Below are 23,473 nucleotides of genomic sequence, written 5' to 3'. Positions count from 1 at the left end.
ATTCGGTCTTCAGTTTCAGGCATTCCATTAGTCTTCTGATGAACTTTTATCACTATGCAAATAATGCAATTTATGACAATTTCAACAGTTAAAATAACTAGAAATAGAAACAGTGACTTCATCTTCCTTGATACAAGAAGCCACATTTAAGCCAAGCCTGGATGACAAAAAATATCCAGCTATATGCAAAGTTCAGCATGAAGGTGGGATACAGCCCTTTCAAGTTGAGAAAGATATATGTAAAAGTGCATTCATTAGAGACCATATTTGAAATAGCCAAAGAAAAAATGAAGTATGGCTTGCAAAATGTTAAGGAGATTGTAAGGGTATTGCACAGGTCTCAGAATAAAATGGAAATAATTAATGTATTTTTTTCCTCCCCGGTAGATTCACTGTTTTCTCTCCTTGAAAGCACCATTATTTTTTAGGTATTATGTTTTTCACTGCAACACTGTTTTTTCAGAAATATTTAGCATCATATAAATATGGAAAACACCATACATTCTCTTCACCCCACTCCAAGAATAAGGCAGGCATTTTATTCACTGAGGGCAGCTGCATATCTCATGGTGAGAAAAAAAAAAGACTGGAGAAAGGTAAATGCAAATTCTGTTATCGCCTGTTTCACTGAGCTTTGGCAAAACCTCTGGTGAGCCTGCTTGACGCACAAAAACACAAACTGTTCTAACTCTGTCATGCTGTCAAATGTGCTTAATAACCTGTAATATTGACTAGGAAACTAGCTAGCTTTATGAAAGTAAGAGTCCTTTATGAGACACATTAACACCTGTTTGCTGAAGAAGTACATGCTTCCACCAATCAGCCAAGAAACACAAATTCAAATGACACTTGCACAGTTCTCTTCCACCAAAAGTGAGGAGATCAGTTTATCCATTTATCTTTTTTGAATGCATCAAGTTTTAACAGCCCTCCGCCTTCTGGAGGCATTTTTCTATATATACAAACCAAATGTTCCTACAGTTAAAATACAGAAATAATGTGTTGCCACAGGCTTGTAAGGTTTAGTTTTTAAACTTAACCAGCGAAAGTCCGGTGCAAATTTATAACCATGCATTTTCAGAAAAACAGCTTCCTTGCATTATCATTTTCTTATTCTCATCTCAACATTTCATCTGAGGTACAACACATTCAAGCACCAGCTAAGAAGGAATAACCATTATAGGACACATGAGAGCAATTTTACTAAGCTTTCATTATGGGGAAAACAACATTTATAGTAGCGAGAGCTCATAAACATACTAAAGCTACACTTTCAAATATAACAACAATAGAATATGTTATTTTTAAATATTAAAGCAAGCACTTTGTTTTTATTAAAGGCAAAGTAAAATACAGCAAAAAAAACCAGCAAATCTAATGATAAGAATTGAAACGCAAACAAAGAATTTGGCATCATCTTGAAAAATACCACCCCTGTTCCCATTTTAATTCATGTCTTTTTTGTTTTAATGAAGGAGAAGAAGGGGAATGGGGCGGGGGGGGGGGGGGGGGGGGGAGAAAAAATAAAGCAATTTGCCTGCTCACCTGGACACGTTTTCTGGAATGTACTCTAGAACTGGATACCCATCGCTTCTTCTGGATGCCAACTCCGAATGCGACTTCCAGGTCTCCACTAATGTGCTGACGGGAGGGAAGGTGCCCAAGTGCTGGAACGCTTGCTCTCGAGCCACCGGCCGCGACAAGGATATTGTGCCTTGGGCACCGATCCTGTAGTGAAACGACTGTCCACCTGAATTTACACCCACAATGGCAGAGGATGGGATACTGTTTTCTTGGTAATAGCTGCCATCGTCAGGCTCCTGCTTAATTCCCACAGGTAGGCCTGGATTTGGAAAACCGCTACCCTCACAACTTCCATCAAATGAAGAAACAGGTGGTCCTAAAATCCCAGAAAGAGAGTAATAGTCTTTGTCATCCATAAAAGAAAAATATGAGCCATCTGTAAATGGGAAAGGGTTTACTGTTTGATTCCCTTTGAAAGGGGCACCAGAACAAGGATGCTTGGCTGACTCTTGCTTCACTGGTACTGAAAAGGGGGAATCGGAATTTATTTTGCTGCTGTCTCCAATGCACGCGCTGCCGAACGACCCATCTGGCTCGGGTTTGATGAACTGCACAAGGTTCATCTGGCTGTTGTTGGAGATGGCATTCTCCATTTCCTCCATTTTTGGGAAGGTGAGGTCTTGAGCACTCTTGTCTTTTGTTTCTGGACTGGGAACGGTATCTTGGTTTCTGCTAGGTCCCGCTGGCGTGCCAGAAGCCGGGAAGCCTAGAGAGTTGTTTACAGGGCTACAGATGGAGGATCCCACAGTGCTGACTGCTGGACTAGAACGAGTGGACCTATTATTGGCATTTGAAGGGCTGGCAATGGAGCTCCTCGAGTTCAGGTTCGCAGGACTGGACACAGAAGATCGCACAGGGATATTATTAGGACTTGAGACGGGAGATTTCACACTGCAGTGACTGGGAGGACTAGAAATTGGTGATTTCATGCTACTTATAGGGCTAGAAAGCGGAGACCCGACACTGCTAACGTGCGCGGGACTGTGCAACATAGACCCCCGGTTTTCAACATTGGGTGAACGTGACAAAGGGGTTCCCTGGCCAATAGGGCTGTGCACGGCAAAGTTCCCAAAGTTAGCAGTAGTTGAGGACACAGAGTTAACTCCAGCAGGACTACACACCGAGGAAGCCATGTTCTGAGGGCTGCAGCCTGAAGGGCTTTTCTCTTGACACACGATAGGGCTTTTGACAACAGCATGCATGGCACCACCATTCACCGCGCTCCCAGAGTCCGACATCAAAGACCTCAAGGGCCTGCTGGTGCCGTGAAGGGGAGAAGAGCAATGGCCGTTCTCCTTGTAGAGCTTCACCAGCTGCTCTACATTCTGGTAGATCTTTCCCGGGCTCCCCTGGTTCTGCTGATCATAGGGATAATCAGCGTCTCGTATCGAATCCATATACAAACCCATGGATTCAGCCACCGTCGCCGACAGCTCCTTTGATTCCGTTTCCGTTTTGATGTCAGAGGGCAAAAGACCACCAGGCTGAGCACTGTCTTGCTGCAGGCAGGAGAGCAGCTCAGGTTTTTCTTTGTTGTTTCCTTGAGCACCACTGTTCGCAAAAGCACCAGCAGCGCAGCTTACATTTACAATCTCCATATAGTTACTGTCACTGGTCTGCTCTCCAGCACCTATAGAGGAACACTCCACAGACTGAGAAACTTGACCCCACCGTCTCTCCATATCTAAGCCTTCTGGGTAGCTGTGGTATCCTTTTGTCTCCATAACTAGCAAAGACATACACAAAAAAAAAAAAAAAGTGAAATTAATAAATGACAGGACAGTGTGGCTTCCTAAGGAAATTTCCTAATTTCCTAAGGAAACAAGGCATATCCGCTCACTCTGTCTATCCTCCTCTCTGTCTGCCTGCGAGCCTGGTTTCTCTGCCCCATCCATCATCTCTCAACCATTTGTTCAATTTCAATCAAACCAAGGGAAAAGGTCTCATGGATATGACAGCCCTATGGGTTCTGAGAGAAGACCGGTCAGCAGTTAGAAAAGACCCTAATTATTGTTCCCTGCCTCAAAAAGAACCACTTGGCAACATTAGCACAACCACCACCCACTCCCACCAGCTGCTGCCCCATGGCTGGTGCCAGCTGACTTGCCCCTTCATGGCTGTACAAACTGCTTGTAAAATCACCTGAGGAGACACAAAGGGTGGGCTGGGTGGGGAGAGTAGTAGTGCAAAAGTTGAGTGCACAGAGGAGGGGCATCAAGTGAGGCAGGGATGCATGGATCCGTAATTCTGCAAACCTCCGTGGCAGCCAGCAAGAGGAATACGTACAAAAATGTAAACCTTGTTCCAAAACAGACCCTAAAAAATCCTTCCCATCCCGTATGCCACTCTCTCAACGCAGGGATCAAAACGCATGACCTAGCCTCAGTTATTCTGAAAATTACATATAAGTAACAGCAACTCTCATACATATATATTTTTTTAAGGAACTGGCTCACAGTATCGTTAGAACTGTAGAAACTCAAGTGCCAATAGTTACAATATCAATATTGTGCAAATACTTTCTTTCAGAATGCATTAATTTTTCAATATTTAGTTTAGTGTTTAATCCCTTTATTTAACACTTAAAAATGCTGTTTTAAGTAAAATTATAAAAACAAAACAAAAATCTTAAAATGAACGACTCAAATACTTCTTTGCCCCTACGCAGAACTATGGCCCTATGCCTACATCCCCCTCAAGCACAAATTGTATTAGAACATCATCGTATGCATCAAATCACATTCCTACAGCCTAAAATTTTCAGACAGATGTGCCTATTTTCACATGAAGTCACTCCCTGATAATCACCTGCCTGACTTCAGTGCTGAGCAAGCCTAACTCCTAGAGAAATCAATTGCAGCTGCGAGTGACCAGCATTTCTGAAAACCAGGAAACTTAGTTAAGGCTTCAAATTAGGATGTAAGTGAATTTTAACCCTCAGAACCACTACGCACCAGAAAATTTCAATTACAGGCCTAAAATTACAGGGGTGCATGAGCTCTGTAGCGACCTCTTCCACAGCAGTAAATTTCCAACTTCCTACATAATCAATAGGCAAATATACTTTAAAACTTCAGCGAATAAAAATCTGGGTCACACAAAGGAAAAAAATAAATTAAAATACCCTGGTCCTGCAGTTCTAGAGAGAGAGGCACTGTCTGGTAAACATATCCCAGAGGATCAAAAAACAGCAGAGAGATTATTTGTGGACTGACACGAGTTCAGTTTAAAATGATAAATATAAATTAGGAAGGATGCAGCAGGAAAAGGGATTTTTTTAGGAGCGTTGGTTTCTTTTGCTTCCAAGCACCTCAGTGGATACTAGAAATGAATAATCATCTCACAGGCTGCTGATAGTGTAAGGGTTTGGTTTTGCTCTTCTAAGTAGAAGTTATTACAACTTGGCTAGCATGTTTACCCACGGTATCCACACTTTACCTACTGCACGGACATGCTTTTTTACCAACTTACACTAAATGAATTTGACTGCGGGCTAAATCATACACAGACAACAACAGAAACCAAGTCTATGTTATATATCAGAACCGAGACCATCTACGCCTGATATTTTGCAGAAAAAAGCTTATATTTACAAACACAGTAGTTTACTCAGACCCACACACACACCAGAAATGATCAGACACTGTGAGTTATGTATTTCTCCCCCAAACATATCAACAAACACAGCCCTCTGCAGCACAAGTCTCCAATCAATCAGGCATGAAACCAGTTTCACAGCAACGGTCAAATAAAAAAATCAAATGGTACCTAGTATCCCTGCAACCAAAAGGTCACCTAGATACAGGAAGATCTGAAATAAATTCAGTTTCATAAAAACCAAAACGATGGCTCAAGTGACCACCCGCTTCTTATTCCTCGGTGTTTGTAAACACAATTGTCGGGAAGTTTCGCTGCCTGCGAGCCGCCTCGCCGACACAGAAATGCCCAAGGGATCAGAGTTTTCGGGTTTTCCCCACTTTCTCCGCGGAGCACCACAGGCAGGTCGGCTGCCGGCACCGCCACCCACGCACCCCGAGCGCGGAGCAGGGGACACGCATACGCGTGTTAACAACCACGCAGTCCGCGCGCACTCCTATTTCCCCACCCGCCCCAGGCGATGGGGAGCATCGCCGCAGCTCCCAGGTTGAAGGCACCGACTTGCACCCCTAACAGCCTCCCCGCCCCGCTTTCCTGCATGCACAATCCGGACTGTCACGCGTGGGGGAACCCAACAGTGCCTGCAAGCGAGCGAGCTCCTTCTCTCGCAGACGCCTCCCGGGGAGGGGAAGGAACGGGGCGAGGTGGGGGGGGTGGGCCGAAAGCCCAAACCTGCTCCCTCCTGCCGCCCGGACACCCAAACGAAGCGAAAAGGCTTTTTTTTTTTTCCGCGCAAACGCCGTTCCCCACCCTTCACGGAGGAAAGGGTCTGGGTTACCACTCTGACACCCCTCCCACAGAGGGCACGCAGGGGAGCACTCCCCCGCCCCCGGTGCCGAGCCCTTCAATGTTTTCCCCCGCCGCGGCGGCCCCAACTCCCGGAGCGGGTCGGGGAAGAGCGGCACCCCCGGTCCCGCCGCCCCCCGCCTCGGCCCCAGCCCCGCGGTACCTGTTGCGGCGGGGCGCGTCCCCGAGCTCCCGCCGGCGCGGAGGGCGGCGCGGAGCGGCGGGGCGGGCGGTGCTCACCCTCCCCTCCCCCGTCTGCCCGCCCGCCCCAGGCGCGCTGCGCCGCGCCGCCCGGTGACACGGAGCGGCACCCGGGAGAGGACGGGAAAAGGTGCCAAGTCCTTTAAAAACATGTCACATGCCCAGATAAAGTTCAAGTTTACGTCCCGCTCGCCGCCTGCTCTCATTGGCGGGCGGGAGGCCGAGCGCCGCGCGGCTGGGGCCAGCCCGCCGTCCCATTGGCTGGGGCGCGCCGTCAGTCACCCGCCGGGCGACATGACTGATACAAAGTTGCTGCGACACAGGCTGGAAAACGCATCTCCTTAAAGCCGCAGGGGCCGCCGCGGCCGCGCAGCTTCCGCGCAGCTCCTGGGCGCCAGCCCAGCCGGGGTCCCCCACCTGCCGCCCCGCCCGGAGGCGCCCCCAGAGAAGGGTCGAGGGGCGGCAGGCCGGGCCCCCCGCGGGCAGGTGAGGTGCTCGGGGGCGCGGCTGCCCCCGCCCGGTGCCCGCGCCGGCGGGAGGGCCGAGCATCGCCTCTCCACCGGCCCGGGATTTCCGCCTTTCAGCGGCGCATGAATATACACCGTACCGCTGCAGCGGTGATTTAACCGAAAAATTAAAAAGAAAAAAAAAAGGGGGGGGGGGGCGGGGAGCGGAGCGCCGGGAGTGGAAGCGCGGGAGGGTTCAAGGACTCGTCCTCTGCTCCCCCTCGGGCTGGCTCCGCTCCGCGGCAGCCGCGCATCCCGCTGGGCTCCCCCGAGTGTGTGTGTGTGCCAGTGCCCGCGTCCCGACTGCAGGAATACCATTTTCCCAGCAAAGAAAAAAAAAAAAGACGCCGAGCAAACTTTCAGGCGATGCGCTCCCAACTCGCTCCGTAAATAATGCCCCCAGCAGCCGCTGACGCACGCTTCCGAACGGCCCCGACCCGCGCCTCAGGTGCGCCCCCGGCTCGGCGGGGACGGCTCGGCGGCCCCGCGTCCAGCAGGCTGACAGCGGTGTCCCTGGGAGCGGGGCCGGGGGGTGCCGAGTCCGTCCGGAAGTGGCACCGCCGCGCATCGCGTTGGGGCACCACGCACCTTCGCCCGAAATCGCCCCCTGCGCGCACGCAGGCACGCGAACCTAGAGATCCGCGTATGCTCCAAAAAGCGGGGTTTGTATTAAACACTCACAGCGAAAGCGCAAACATCCTCAGGATTTTGGGTGTCACGTGCCCCTCTCATGTTCATATGCTGCCAAATATCGACCCGCACTCGCGGCCCCGGAGGGGACGGGCCGAGGCGGCGGCTCCCAGCGCCGGCGGCGCGACCCGCGGAGCAGCAGCAGCCGCCCGCGCTTCCCCGCGGCGCTGGCGCTGCCGAGCAATGGACGTGTCCTTCCCGCGAAGTTTTCACTGATGGGGACGGAACTGGCCGTGACCTGGATAAGCTGGCTGGTGTAGCGAGCACCCGCCCAGCGCCCGCCGTCCGACCCCCGCCCCGGTACCCCGCTACCCCCCGCGTCGCTGCTCGCCCCGCGCAGGGTCCGCGATGCACTCACCTCCTCTACGACATGGTGGCGCGACGGGAGGAGGCACGGCCCCCGGCTACTGACAGCACACCATCCGAGAGCCCGCACCGCCACCGAAAAAAAAAAAAAAATAAAAAAAAAAGTACGCAGAGGAAAGGGTGCGAGCAGGTCTGGCAGTGGGCAGGGCGCTGCTGGCGGGGTCGGTGGAGGGGGCTGCAGCGGCGGCAGGCGGCGGGGTGCCCGCCGCTCGGCTCGGCGCTGCTGGACGGACAGCTCCCACCATGGACGCCTAGGTGGGTGGGTGTTCCCGCGGGTCACACCCTCGCCCGCCGGCGGAGGGGAGAGGGGGGTGGATCCAGCACCGGCAGCGGTGGGGGGAGCGCGGTGATTTTGGGGGGGGGGACGGGGAGAAAGGGATGGAGGAGAGAAAGGGAGACACCCTCCAAAAAAAAAAAAAACAAACCCGAAAAAGAAAAAAAAAAACTTATGTCATTCCAGGTAAAACTCCCATCTGCGCCACCAAGGAAGAGGAGGGAGGAGAGTGGCGAGGGTGTAAACTTTTTCCGCCGCCCCCCCCCCCAGGAGCCGCCCGGCCCCTCGCAGCGCCCGGCGGCCGCACCGCCCCCGCCGCCCCCTCCCGCGCCGCCCGCCCCGGCGGCTCCCGGCGGCGCGGCGCCGCGGGGTTTCTCACGCACGGAGCCCGCCGCCGCCGCGGTTCCTGGTTCGCGGAGCCGCCGGAGGAAGGGAAGGAGGGCGGGCGGCAGGGAGGCAGGGCGGGCAGCGGGGGAGGAGTGTCTCCCCGCGCCCTTCCCCAGGCGGAGCGTCTCTCCCGGCCCTGGCGGCGGTGGAGCCCCCCACCCCCCTCCGCCTCCGACCGCTCCGCTCGGCCCCCGAGCGGGCTGCGGGGACCGGCGAGCCCCTAGACGGGATTTCGGGAGGAGGAGGCTGCGACCCCGCGATGAGCCTGCGCCTTGCTACGCCCCCCTCCCCGCTCCTTCCAGGCGGGGGAGAGCCGAGCCCATCTCTGCACCCCCGGTGTGCCCTCGCCGTCCCGGGGTAACGCCGGGAGGGGGAGGCGCATCTCCGCGGCACTCTTGCGGCTGCGGTAGAGCAAACCCATCCTGATTTCAGACATTAAAACAAAAAATGGGCGCTAACATCGATGCTGGTTTAAAATTAATATTTCGCTTGTGGTTAGGATCTTTTAAAGCTGATTATTTGTAAGTTCGGGGCTTCATTTGAACGTCTTAAGAAAAAAAAAAAGGCTTTGGAGGGACGGAAAAGTTGGCCCTGTTTTAATACGCTCAGTGGAGTCATGAAACATGTAAAAGGACTAAGGACTGCTCACAAAGAAGGAGTTTTACCTGTGCTGAAGCCTCTGTAGGATCCGGGCCTTGGAAAAGGCAAATATTTTATCAGCTGTTGTTTGCATCTGTCAAAGTTTGTGGATAGCTTGATGGATGTTAACACAGAAGCATAAAGTACTGGTAAGGCCAGACGTGGAGATAACGGCACGTTCAATTGCTTAATTTCACAATTAGTTTGCTATATTATTGGAAGCAAATCATATTTCACTGTGCCTACACTAGTGCTCTATTTTTAGCTATAATGTAGCTAAAAAGGAGGAACCTACTGAGATGTATTATAACATCAAATGTGAACAATTCTGTTCTCTTTTTACTCATTTAATGTCATACATCTGGTTTGGAATACACCTAATTTATTAAATGAGCAGAGCTACCACGGATGGGTTGGAAGCTGCAGTTCCAAGGCAGAGGAAAGTCCCATGCAACTCTGCAAGTAACCCAACAAATCAGTCTTGCAAAAAGCACCCAAGTACGTTGGCTGGTCTATCAAAAACTGCTCAACTACTTTATGTTAATTTATACCAATGGTGTTTGGCTGATTGGTTGTGCTTTTTTTGTCTTAGTCTTCCTGCCATTCTTTTTTTTTGCAGGGCAAAGGTGTAAATGAAAAAGGCATCTGAAATGCCTGGAGGTAGTCTTAGTCTTGCATCACCTTTTTTTTTTTTTCTTTTTTTTTTTTTTAAGAACAAAAGGGAGAGAGAAAATAAAATCCATGGAATATATCTATCCTCTGTCTTAATACCAAATGTTTGATTTTTTTTCCCCACATTGTGTTACATACAGAGATGGCTGCTGGAAGAATGAAGCACCCTTCCCTGTACATGCAAGATGCTCACAGATTTTCCACAAATTCAGTACAAACCTCATTTATTTTCTGCTTGTGGTTCACAGGAGCACTTAGCTTTTTAGTGGTTGACACTATATCTATTTTTAGCAGCATTTTAACAGCTGTCACTAACAACTAAGATCTCGTCTCAAACAGGGAAGGGAGTTTATCTTTTTTTATTTTAAAAAATCAAACTACATAATTGTCAGATTATAAAACACAATTTGCATCTTTATCTGTGAAGAGAAAAGGCTATCTTTTTCTCATTATGCCAATTCCATGAAAAAAAAGGACCTACAGTGGGCTTGATAAAATAACGAATGGGCTTTGCAAGGTTTGGAAATAATGCTATTCAAACACATACAAATATATATAGAACACTTCAAATTCTGTTAAAAGTGGTCCCATTCCTGCTTTCTGCAGCTGTGTTGCAATGGGGGAAGCCACAAAGACTTGAGTCGTAGCTTTCCAAGTAGGTCAAGAGGAGCAGCACGGACACCTCCAACGAGCAACTCTCTTTCCTCGCATTAGATTTTATACGAGGTTAACTCATGTCAGACACATGACACGGAAAGCAGCAGACAGACAAGTGTAAGCCACTCTGTAGCAGATGTCATCTCTGTTCCTAAAGATAGCGGTAAATTTGCTGTGGATAATGCATTACAAAACAAAAGATAACACTGAAACTCGGCCAGCGTCAAATTTTACCTCCTCCCATGCTCGGTAAAGCGAGCGAATTCGTATTAGGGGCTGCAGGAGTGGCGATGCAGTGTAAAAGCAGCCTACTGTACTGTCTTACTTAGAGGTCATGTGCCCTATTTTGAGAACTGAACCAAAGCGGATGAAGTTTTGAGTCAGTTCCAACTAAGGCAGCTGGGCATTTCCCGCTTCCCTCCAGCTCCAGCCCAGGGAAGCATATGATCACATGCTCACATATTATTATTATTCCTTTACCCGATATTATTTATGCTAGATTTAATTTTTTTATACCTTTTGGCTCATGTGGTTTTGATTATGTGAGATTTATAGCTGATCGGGAGGAGCTGCATTTTGGGAAGACATTGAGAAAATGTTGGGCATGGCAGGTTAGAGTTTACTTTCCCTGTTCAACAGGTGCAAGTCTTCCAAGAGAGGAGCCCACAGTCTTCTCCAACTCACCAGTTAATTGTGTTCAAGCTCTGCTTTCCTGAGCTGTGCTGAAAGTCTTTAGAATTCTTTACAAGCCCTGGGAAAATGTAAGTAAACATGTTTTCTATATGGTATGCTTATGTTCTCTGAGACATCAATACTTTATGTATGTAGTCCAATTTTGAACAATTTTGCCTTCTAATTATAGATAAATCTTTTAGCTGAGCAACAGAACATGTTCCCTTTTAACCTGGATTCTTTCTTTTCTTTCTTTTTGTCTTCTTTTTAATGCTCCTTAATGGCCCATGTTATAACTGTGGTTGAACCACATCTAAGTATAGTACAATTGCATCGCTAATGCATATTGGCATTAGCAACTACTTGCTTGTGTAAAGGGCCAAGACATGCATTTGAAAACACAGCTTTCCAATACATTTAAAATCACAGTTTTTGCTGACCATTACCACTGATAATTTCATCCAGTCCAAAATAAAAATGTCTCACAAAGAGCTATATATTTTGACTAATAGGTCATGTTGACAATGGTAGGGCAAACAGAACACAAGTTACTAACACATAATTTTTGTAGCTTTAATATTGCTGTATCTATTTACATTGTTTGTAGTCAACTTCTTGCTTGTTTACTACTCACACTATTACTCGTAAGAAAATGTAATTTGTAAAAACTAGAACATTAAAAACATTTTTCATTGCCACAGGACTTAGACTTACCTCAATATTAATGAATTACAAACAACAGAAGGTAGTGGCATCTAACTGTATCTATCTATCTATCTACTACCTACTGGCATTTTTACAGTATCAAATATTAACTCATACTGTAATCTGATTAAAATTTTGTAGTAAACATAGTAGTACTGTCCCTATGCAAAAAAAATCCAGACATAGTGTTTAACAGCAGTAAAAATATGAGAGCAAAAAACACCCTCCAGCACTTAATAAACATATCAAATGTAAATTGGAGGAAATTATTTAATCACTCTATAGGCTACTTAATTTTGATGATTATTCACAGTTGTGGTAGCAATACTTACTGTGGAATAGTTTAGTACTAAAATCATAATGACCAAGGTCATAAGTAGAATTTGAAACTTGCTGTGTAGCGGAAATTACCTTCTTGATTGAATGAAGGTGCAGCGCTAAAGCTCCTACAGCAAAAGGAGAATTCTTATATAATTTTCCAGATTCTTCTGTAATCCTGAAATTACCTGCTCTCAGATATTATGCAATGAGGTATGGTTTGGTATTAACCTGAATGATAGCGTTCATTTTGAGACTTGAAAGACCTTTGTTTTCTAAATTTTTGATAAGCATTATATCCTGAAGAGAGAGATTTCTGATTGGGTGTCCTCAAAATGTACAGTGAAGAGGAGCCAGAGAGCGCAATGATATGAAGCTGAGTTAAGAGACTGCTCAAGAAAAGTGTTAATTTAACATGTGCTGCTAAGACAGAAAATAAAGAATTTATTGAAGTAGAAGTTACACTGCTTTCTTAAATAGATGTAGTCTGTTGATTTTTTTTTCGTATATTAAATACATGCTTCCTATGTAGGCTGTGGTCCAGATGGAGGAGCTCATTCAATGTGCCACCTGGGCCCAAGCTGGGCTGTTGGTCTTGCGTGACACAAAGAGTTGGTCCTTGTTGGATGCATGTTGATTTACACAGATTTGGTTGAGAAAGGGATATATTTGCCACATGGAAACCATAACTCGGTGTTCTGAGAGAGTGTCCTGGCTTTGAACATGAGGGTCACACCAGAATTTGTCTGGCCTAGACTAAATATCTGGTCACCAAAGGTCATGCATTCCAAAATTTTCTCTTTGTGCTTGCCAATACTTGGCCCACAAGCCCAGAGTGGCAGAAATTTTGACACATTGGATGAGTTTGTCCCTAATTGCCCCAAACATGCAAATAAACAGAGTGATTCACAGGTGAGAGCAGATATCCTGACCAAGCCGGTTGTGTGTCTGTGGTTTGATCTCTTCTGGAGTATGCATAAGCGACAGTCGCTCAGCTTGTTTTCCAAAAATGATGTTGTCAGTATATCGGTGCTTGTACAATCCATGTCACTGCAGCATACAGGTAACATGCAGACATATTTCTTCAGAGCTCTGGAAAGAAGAGCAGTATTATTGCTGTTTTAGAGGCAAGGAGTGGAGGAATGAAGAGATTGAAGGATTTATCTGAGGTCACCTAAGAAGGTGATGACAAAGCTTGGTACTTCCCAAACCCCAGCTCATTGCCTTTCATCACAGGACCAGGTTTCCTTTTCAGCTGTTGCCTTCCCAAGATTGCTGCATGAGCATGAATGATGTATAGTTAAAACACATTTGGTTGTCTGGGGAAGGAAAGGTGTTGTGGTCTGTTTGAATGTATTCATTATTGAAATTAATTTAGAAAACCCACATTGTCAGGGCTTTTTACCATATGGATTAGCAGCAGCCCCTAAAGATTGATAGTACCTTGCCTGCTTGAGCCTGGTCAGGAGAGTCACATTCCACGGACGTGCAAGAATTCCTGGCATGAATTCTTGTACATGCACATTTACATTTTGGCTTCTGTGCATGCTGTTCATGCACTCACCACTTTGAACTTTGCTTTTCATGAGTAATTCTGACAACAAAATTCATTCCTTCATATATACATGGAAAGCAAACACAAAAGAGGCAGGAGCGTGGCCAAATGAAAATAATTCCAAATGTTTTTTTCTTTTTAAATTTATTTTGCATTCCATTCTCAGCTCTGGCTAGACAGTCACAAAGTAGAAATTATATATCCCTCTCAAGATTTCTAAAGGAAGATCAGCCAGGACTCGAGGGGAATCTCGTTTGTTTAAAGAGTCGAAGTTGGTCCAGGGCAGGAGTGATAGAGGGTTCAGCAAACAAGAATTTCTCTCAATGTGATTTAATTATGTTCCCTGTACGTGACTTAAAATTGAAAAATTCAGCCTATCAGAAATCTTTTGTGTTCCAACAGCTTCACAGAAGACATGACTACTCCTAAATGTAAGATGAGGTTCTGATCTTTTAAATCTGTTTTTTTTATTCCGTTTAAAGCAAAAGACACCTGTCAACATAGTGTTAGTTCTGTAGATGAGCTTCACTTTTCAAGTCCTGAGCGTTACTTTTTTCCATAAGTGGAGTGTATAAAAATAGTGAATGCAAGCCCAGGGTTGCTTAAGGAACTAGAGATGCTGAGCTGGATTTGCAGTATTTATACTACTTTTATATAACTGTAATAATAGTGATTGTAACATCATTTGCACTGTCAAGAGAGATAGAATTAGACCACCTTTTACTGGGAATCAAAAACAAATGAATAAATAAACTAGGCAGTGCACTCCATGTTTGCATTTTTGTTTCAAAGCTTGTACTACAGGGTGTCTAGTTCTAAGCAGGTGCTTCCTTGTAAACCCACTGTGGAGAGAAAATTAGTCCCAGGGACCATCGCTCCTTGTTGATCGTCAGTGGGCGTAGATGCAGTAGATGTAAAGGTCTATGACTCACTGAGGTTGCTAAGGTGAAACCAGAAGAGAGTAGATAATTGCACCATTATAAAAAGAATTATCACAGTTTGATTACAGGAAAAAAAAAAATCTTCTAATAGTGGTATGACTCTTGGGAACTAAAATAGGGGATGGGACCAAAAGTGAGGCGTTTATGTCATGGAATGGTGAAGTGTCCCCATTAATTGATCCATTCTAATCAAACGTGCCAAAAGGATGATTTGCAGGACTGAAGGTATAATGGGTCAAAACACCATAAGGTTCATATCCATGCCAGTTCTGATTAAAATAAAAGAGGAGACAAGTTGACATGGGCAAGAAATTTCTGAATCCAGATATTACTGGAACACTTCATAAAAGAGATGAGGCAACCTCCTGCCTTATGTATTAAAAAGATACAGAGTTCAGAATTGCCAGATCTAGTTTGATAATCTCTAAATTGAAGTGTGAGAGGGAGGGATTGCATGTAATCTAGATTGATATGAGAACTTCAAATGCACAGGGCGGTATGAAGAAAGCATTTAGTTTTGACGCACAGTAAAGAATAATTTGGTGTTAAATAACCAAGAAAACATGCAGAAAGTATTTGGACAACTGAGAACAAAAAGCAGATGTGGTATAAATTAATGGGTGTCTATGGCCTTTACAGAGTACATGCAACTTGACAGCATGGTTTTCGTATTAGTAATGACATATCAGGTGGCTACAATCTAGGCTGTAAAGGCAAAATAAAGAAGACAATGAATGCAGGCGTGGAGGACAGACGTATGTCCTCGTTTATGGTGGTGCAGTGCAGAGGGAGGCTCCTCCATCCATCCCAGCCATATCGAAGACTTGAAGCACACCAACAAAAACCTGTCATTTTCCCTTTCTGTTTGGGTCTTTGTGGTAGATTTAGTGGTGGTATCTACTAAAGTGGGTAGCAAGGGGTATGGTGTGGTGGAAAGAGACTGGCAGGAGGTTTTGAAAAACCCTAGGGATTGTTACAGAGAGGCAAGCATTCACAAATCTCACACTGAAAGTTTATTTCCATGAAGGTGGGAAAGGACTGGCAAAGAGATAACAGTCCTCAGGTGGAAAGGTTGTATGGCTCACGTGAAATAGGAAAGGTGTTTTTCATAAGGTGCCATCACAGCCAAGATTTGAGGCTCTCCGACACTACGTCCCAGTGACCTTGGTAGGGAATAAGACATAACACTCCGCTCCTGTTATGGACCAGTAGGGAGAGCAGTTTGAAAAAGCTTTAGTTTGAGGTGACAGGTAAGAGAATCTGCCAAAACCAGAGAAATGGCTCTCCAGTCCTCCTTTGCCTCTACTTCCCCAGCTCCCTGCACCTTTGTAATAGCTGGAAGAGGAAGACTGCAGACTTACATGTTACAAATCTTACCCAAAGAGCATCTGTAAATGACAGTATATGCCTTCAAGTGTGTTCAGTGGTTATTCCTTGTTTGATGCAGCAGTGGCCACATAATCATGTTGCTTCAAGGCTTGCTAGAATGTGACATTAAATATGATTCCAGTTATTGCTGTGCATCCCTGCTATTTTTACTTGTTGGATTTAAAGTTAATAATATTCTGACATTGGCCTGGTTCTGGTGAATGGATATCTTCTTTTCAAGGACATGGGTTTTCCAGGAGAAAAAAACAATATTCATCCCACAGCTAATGCCTACTGAATGAAATGAACACTGTTTAAAATGTTGCTCATCACAGGAAAAGCTTACTGCCACAAAGGCACTGATAAAGGCAATCAGTGGAAGTTACTGTAGGGCAACAACACATACTCACAGAGCAGCTATGCTTGTGCATTGATCTGTTTTGCGTGCCTTGTGCTTTCAGGGCAGTGGAACATCTGGAAACAAGAAGTTTCACTTCATTGTGATGGAGAAAGAAATGAAGGAACATTTTGGCAGTGTGATACTGAGCAGACTGCTTGGTTTTCCAGTAGACTGGAAGATTTTAAGGTAAACCCCACGGCTCTGGTGGAGTAGGTTTTGGGGTGCTGTATGAGAACAGAAAGTGACTGGACAAATGGGTAGCCCAGAGAACTGAGAGACACCATTTCTTTGGGTTTCCTCCTCAGTATCAGTGTAAGTCAGTTGTAAGCATTCATCTCTTAGCGGCATACAGCCATGGTACGGTTGATACTCAGCTGTCATTTGGAGATGATGTATTTCAGTGTCTCTCACTGTGGCGTGACTGCTAAGTCGTGTCAGCTAGAGTGGTCCAGCCAAAAGCTGTAGCCCAAGGAAGAGGGCTACGTCAGTTTTAGCCTTTCCCCAAGTCCTGTGTGGTGTGATAGTGTCTCTGGCACAGCGTGCGGTGGTCTTGCTCACCCCTTCAGGTTGCCGTCAGCTCCGGGCGTTTTATTGCAGACTGTCAGGATTTTCTGACCGGTGCAGGGGATTTCTGGTTAGGAGAATCTTTGACTGATGATGCGTTTGCATCATCTTTGGGAATGTGCCCTCATGTGGGCTTCTCAAGCCCAAGAGGCCACAACTCTTACCCTGTCTCAGTGCTTGGCAAGCTTTTTTTGTGATTTTCTGCCCTGTCTTTAACAATACGAACAACTGAAACTACGTGGCCCTTGGAAGCTGTGTGCAAATATATATATTCTTTGTGTGCAGGTGGACTACAGCCACTATAAAAGCAAGTAAAACAAGTTAGAGTACATACATTACAGAAATGCAAATCAACTTATTTTACACGGTATGTTAACTCAGGAGGTACCGCACTTTTGGTCCCTCACCTGGTTTCAGGAGACAGGTTAGCTGTCTCTGCGCTGCTCTTTATCATACAATGCGCACATGCAATGTTTGTCATCTTTCTTGTAAAGACATTTTGTTAAGAGCAAGAAGAGAAGAAAAATGGGAAGATTTTTGTCATTTGCAATGTAGGGAAGAGAATGTTTATATGCCAACCGGTAACACAGATAGAATAGCTGACCTGAGGCTGGGTAATGCACACTGTTTCTAAATTAAACCCAAAGTTCCCCCAAAGAAGCCAAATAACTATGCAGAAGTAACCTGGCTTTTCCCACAGCTCTAAGTCTTGAAGCTGAGATAGGTGAACAGGAGAAATCAGTTGCTTTAGGTGATAAATAATGACTTGCTAAGAGCTTCAGATTACAAGAAAGAGGAAACTACAAATTCAAATCCCAAAATGCTGTGGATATATATTGACTGAAAGATATGGACACTAATTTTTCTATTGACTCATGCTGATCAGTAAGCACACAACCACACAGGTATAGTTAAGCAGATGATACACTTGCAGCTGTGGCTAGATGCTTACTTTACTGTATATATGTATGAATTAGTGATATATTTATGTAATACCTGCAGACATGCAATATAACATGTGGAGATGAACATGGGGACAGAAAATCAGACCCAGTGTATGTGTTTTAGATAAACAAATTTTTTACTTTGGATCCAGTATGCCATCAAGTGTGGTAGTGCTTGGGCATGTCATAGCATAGGTTAGCACCAAAAAAATAGTTCTTTTGATTATTATTAAAACTTTGCTCTTATGCTACTGATTTAGCTTTTATTTTGTTGTACATCATTCCACCTTTCGTAAAGGCTTAGTGTATCTGTATAAATACAGTGTTAAATACTATTTTTTAATACTTTGAGCAATACACTTAACCAATGTACCCTCTTTAAAAGAAAGTATTTGTTTCTTTGAGAGACAGTTTCAACAGCATGTGCCAGATTATTTTAATAAAACCAAGTAAGATTGATATCACGAAAGCAGGATTAAATATCTTTAAGAAGATGCTTGTGTCCTAAACCTTTGTGCATGATTCTGTATTTTAAAGCAGAGAGATAAATAAATGAGAATCACAGAATATTATTCTATGATTCACTTGTGTTCAGGAAGGTAAAGATTGCTTGAAATATTTATGATGAAGCTGGATTCTTCATAAGATAAGGTAGGGCAGATTTTTCAGTGTGCCTAAGAAAGCAGTCTTTCTGAAGGAGACAACCAAGAGGCTGCAGGTGATGTGAACAGATTATACTTCTTGGAGATTAAAGTGATCTTTTTGACATTTGAGAGACCCTATTAAAAATTGGACTGTGCTCATTATCATCTGTGGACAATATTGATTGCTGAGCTGTCTACTTGTAAAGGGAATTCTTTCTACTCAAATGATGCACTTTTAGGAAAGAGAATGACCTCTGCAGGAGGAGGAGGTGTACAATTAGAAATCATACCAAATGTGATTGAAACTCTCCCACAGGCAAGAAGAAAAATCAAATTAAAGCAAATATTGTATTAGAGTTTCAGTGCCTCGGAGAGCTCTGATTTTCACGTAAATGCTCATTTAGACTGAGGTTTACTGCCTCCTCAGAATAATGGAGAAGAAAAGCATATTTAATTGGAAAGAGAGGGAATGACAGGGAAATAGATGAATTGCAATTCACTTCTTAGATATTTTGCCTCCAGATCTAGTGGCTATGATAGCTCACTATCTTAAATTGTAGAAAGGCAAACAGTAATTTAACTTCAGTTCATATAATCTGGGAAGTCTTGCTTTTTTTCTTTACCACCTTTTCTAGATTATTGCAGATTTAGGTAATTTGCCCGTCAGGTCCTTTTGCATGTCCTTGTGGGAATTGCCTAGTGATTGACAGCTTTGATCTGGAAATTATTGCAGCTAAACTGCTACAATTCATGTGGAGAGAACTGCCAAATAATTTGACAGATAGATGCCAAGAAATGACATATCTGGATCTGTCAGACGAACTTTTTTAGAGGAACCATCATTTGGGTTGTGCTACATGGGTATGGTGAATACTAGGCACAGCTTGTTGTGGGACTCTGCTTTTGGGGGGCCACAAATTGTTGATTGCACCTGTGCTCTGCAAAAGTGGGGTGCTTGGATGAGTGATGGCTGCTGTCAGTAAATCCCAACAAAATGATCATCAGAAATTAAAGATTTTGTGGATTTGGCACCAGTTTTGTTCCTGAGTGTGAAATCAATGTAAAATGTTTTCTGAAATGAAATCCTTAATAAGAAACCCAAGAGTAAGATCGTTTTCACTGAGCTCAGGATGAACGTAAGAGAACTCAAAAACTCAAACATATCACACTTTTGCCTTTTTTTTTTTTCATTTACATACAAAAAATACCCCCAAAGTTATAGTATTAAGGTTCAACCTGACAGTAAGAATCAACACAATTAATAAATGTCATGGTATCATGTAGGCTATCAGGCAACAGACGTGACAACATGCTCAAACCTGACTGAGTAAACATATTTTATTTGCACTCAAGCTAATGCCTCAAAACTGGAGTTAACCTCCCACTCTAAAATCAAGGCAGGTGCAAGGCCATTTCCCTCATCTGACAAACTGAGATGCCAACTGTGTAGCCTGAACTATTTCATTCTTAAATCTCTTGTTGCATTTGTCTATGTAACGTAGAGATTTAATGCAGCAGCATATTGAAAATCTCATCAAGTTTAACAGAATAAACCTTAGAAAGAGCTCTCATCATTAAATATTTTCATGTGCAAAATTATGTGATTGTATTTTAAGGAGGCTTTAAGCAGGAAAAAGTGTCCTGGTGCCTAAAGCTGGCAATGTGCTAATTAAGATACAAAGAAGAAAAGTTAAGTGAGCAACTTTAAAGAGGGCGGGAAGGAAGGGCTCCATCCCATGCAGAAATACGTGATGCTTCAGCCACTCAGCCCCATCAGTGGGGAGGAAGAATGCATAAACAGGAAGAGGCAGTAAAGAAAAAGTCATTTAATTGTGGGCTAGAGAAGAAAAACACCTCCCAGGAGATTATTCTGGACAGCTGAATGGCTGCGCTTATGGGAGCAAGGAAGATGTAACTCAGAGCTCTGTGGGTTACGCCTGCCCTGGGCTAAGTTAGAGGCACCAGTCAGCCCAAGGGGTGAGATGATGTAGCAGTGGAGGAAATGAAGCATATTCATCAACATTTTAATACTATTTCCTGCCACTTTATCCTTCTCTTTACTTTTAAAATTATCCTTCCATCTCAGCAAATTCCATTTTTCTAAACCAGCCCGTAACAGATTTTTCTAGGATGTCCAGCTGGAAGTGAAGGTGTAACAGAACATCTGGTGCACAGGGAGCATCAGCTGAGCTTTGCAGTGTGGGAACTGGTTCCTATTCAGGCTCTGCCAAAGATTCCCATCAGGATGTTGGGTAGATGCTTAAACCATTTTTTTCCAGGTTATTCTTAATGGGGTGTTCCTCATTTTACAGACACTTGACCATCCCTGCCTTCTGGTTTTCAGACATATGAGCAGCTAATGAACTCTGAGTGTAGTGGTTAATACTCTGAGTGTAGTGGTTAATACTCTGAGTGTAGTGGTTAATGCTCTGAGAACAACAAATACATGACTCAGAACAGATACCAAGAATAGTAGAAACTTTGGTCTTACATCTCCCCAGGTTTTAGACTGCCATTTTAAAGTGGTGTTAGTAGTATCACCTCAGTTCACAGCATTCTGTGGAAATGAAATCATTGAGGTTTGTAAAGCACTCAGGACTGGTAGTATTGAGCACCATGAAGAAGCTTATGAGCAAATTACTCTGTCTTCCTTGTCTTTATAACTCCTTGCTGTCTTCATGCTCCCTCTCTCCGTGTTGGCCTGCTCTCCAAAAAAGTGTAGTGAGGTTCAGACACACTCCATGGGGCTGCCACTCTTGCAGGCAGTATCTGTTAAAGGCTAGCAAGGCTACACTGAGCGGATTCAATCACAGCTTTTATAAGGCTCATCCTTTAACCAAACATGGGTGGACCTGCACAGAGAAGCTGTTCTTTGACACAGCTTCTTGTCCTTGCTCCAAAGCTACGAGAGGTCACTAGGTTTTTCAGCAGAAAGATTGTTCCTGAGTCTGCTCCTCAGAAATACCTGAGCTAATTCAGCTGAAATTCATATTTTAAGATGAAAGCAAAAAAAAGTATTCACTCAGTATGGAAATGTTTTGAAGTGTTATACACAATTGGAAGTGGGCTCTTCAAGGTAATGGTCAGATCTACATGTAAAACTACTGCCCGTGCTGATGCTGGCATTGTACGTAGGAGTCACAAACTGTAATGCACGCAAACTGGGGCTATTCTGGATGTAAGCTGAACAAAGAGCTGTGTTTTGCCATTTGGAGCTTTGGAAAGTTTGGGAAGTAAGGAAAATTTGCTTATGTGAGATCCTGAGGTGCCTCATGAAACTTTGAAGTTAGTCCTGCTTTGGGAAAGAGGTAGGGCCCAAGGTCCCTCCCAAACAAAATTTTTCTCTTGTTCATGTTTTCATCACGTAAACTTCCAAGTGCTTATATTCTAGCTTTCAGGACCGTTATGTTTGCTAATAATGGATCACTACTGCTGTTTATTTAGAAAGTTGCCTTTGAAGACCAGCTGTGACACATTTTTAATCAATTGACCTTGGCTAAGATGGTTGAGAAACTCAAGGAAAGAAAAACATTCTCCTGTCACCTGTAAAAGCATACTACACATAAGTTGTGGTTATTTGTGGACTATGTTTGCCACCAAATTGTTTAACCATTCTGTGAATTCTTCTCATGATTTAACTGCTCTGTTTGAAGAGTGAATGCCATCATGATTCTAGCAAGAAGAGCAATCACAATAGAATCATAGAATCATAGAATCATTTCAGTTGGAAGAGACCCTCAGGATCATTGAGTCCAACCATACCCTAACCTAACTCTAGCACTAAACCATGTCTCTAAGAACCTCATCTGTATGCCTTTTAAACACCTCCATATCTAAGAACTACAGAGTGAACCCTCATAAATAACAGGTTCAGTCTCAAAACAATAAACATGCCAGGATATGAAAATCACCTTTTTTCGTAGATATAAAAGTAGAGTGCAATTTAGTGTTTCATACCTTCTTTGTATCAATAATATGCTAATAGCAATCATCCACAATAAACTAATACGTCATTTCAGACTGCATATATTATTTAGTGTTGAGGAAGCAATGTATTTGAGAATATCCAGGCTGAAAATCTCTTTGTGGCAAAGATTTTTCGAGTATCTCTATTCCTCATATATACATATTGATTTTTGTTTCAGATTTAGAATCACTTAGCTGCCGAAGAAGTCAAGTACTAACATGCTCTCAGCTCTGCCGTCAAAACACTAAGAAAATGGAGGGTATAGGTATGTTGTGATTCCTGCATAAGGAGTATGTGGCAAAAGTAAGAGAATGCAGACTATGGCTGCGTGCTGCAAATCTCTGAATACACCCTGAAAAACTAAAGCACGCAAGAAATGTCTGGTTGCTGGTACAGCTGGTTGCACAACATTGACTCCCCTTTGGTCTGGCAGACCTCAGATCTGTTGACCTGGACAATCTCTTCTCTGAGCGGAGAAGTTACGAAAAGTACTTTCCAGTAAAAGCCTGAGAATAAGGAGAGATTTGCTTAATGCGCTTCTTTATGATTTTATAAACATATGTCTGTGCTGTCAAAAAAAAACTTGCAAAATGAAATGATACTGAATAGTCTCTTGGGAACATGCAAGTGTCTGAGCAAAGTGTCTTGTCCACAGCATTCAAAGCTGATCCCAAGAGTCTGAACCTGAACCAGCCAGGTGCGACAAACTTTTCTGATTTGCCTAGTGACAAACATATTCCCTTTTTTCTGCCTTGCTTCTGCACATTTCAGGCAGGGGGATATGGTGAAATAGACTTTGTACCGCGGAATTAGCACTTCCAGAGCAGAATCAGTGACAACAAAATGTACGTGGTGTTTCCTAACTACTTCCCCAGTCAAGCTGTAATGAGGCTTCTTGGTGAGCAACAATTAGCTCTGATTGTGTTGGGAATCACAGCAGATAAGTTATTAGCAAAACAGTTATATTAGGAGAATC

At 44.3% G+C, this 23,473-nt stretch overlaps 1 protein-coding gene and 1 long non-coding RNA gene across 6 annotated transcripts in view; one reads left to right on the top strand and one right to left on the bottom strand.

Annotated features, from left to right (window-relative positions):
- NR3C2 (nuclear receptor subfamily 3 group C member 2) overlaps positions 1 to 7,924 on the bottom strand; it is a 211,674-nt gene extending 203,750 nt beyond the window's left edge. For 2 of the 5 annotated variants that reach the window (XM_065061886.1, XM_065061889.1), the window contains exons 1-2: positions 7,783 to 7,924; positions 1,546 to 3,310 (exon numbers count right to left, since the gene is read on the bottom strand). In XM_065061886.1, the coding sequence (XP_064917958.1) occupies positions 1,546 to 3,308 (1,763 nt within the window). In that variant the 5' untranslated portion in view covers positions 3,309 to 3,310; positions 7,783 to 7,924. Of the gene's footprint in view, positions 1 to 1,545; positions 3,324 to 6,190; positions 6,331 to 7,415; positions 7,531 to 7,782 lie in introns of those variants that run through there. The other 3 variants (XM_065061888.1, XM_065061887.1, XM_005509081.3) reach the window with 3 other exon arrangements.
- On the top strand, positions 7,916 to 22,851 carry LOC110363700 (uncharacterized). Its single transcript, XR_010472370.1, has 4 exons — positions 7,916 to 8,045; positions 11,059 to 11,180; positions 16,440 to 16,564; positions 22,676 to 22,851. It is a non-coding gene; the product is annotated as an uncharacterized LOC110363700 (long non-coding RNA).
- Positions 22,852 to 23,473: the final 622 nt, after the last annotated feature.

This window comes from Columba livia, chromosome 4, assembly GCF_036013475.1.
Source record: "Columba livia isolate bColLiv1 breed racing homer chromosome 4, bColLiv1.pat.W.v2, whole genome shotgun sequence".
Lineage (NCBI taxonomy): Eukaryota > Metazoa > Chordata > Aves > Columbiformes > Columbidae > Columba > Columba livia.
Note: the sequence above shows the minus strand (reverse complement) of the source record. Positions and strands in the feature narration are given on the sequence as shown.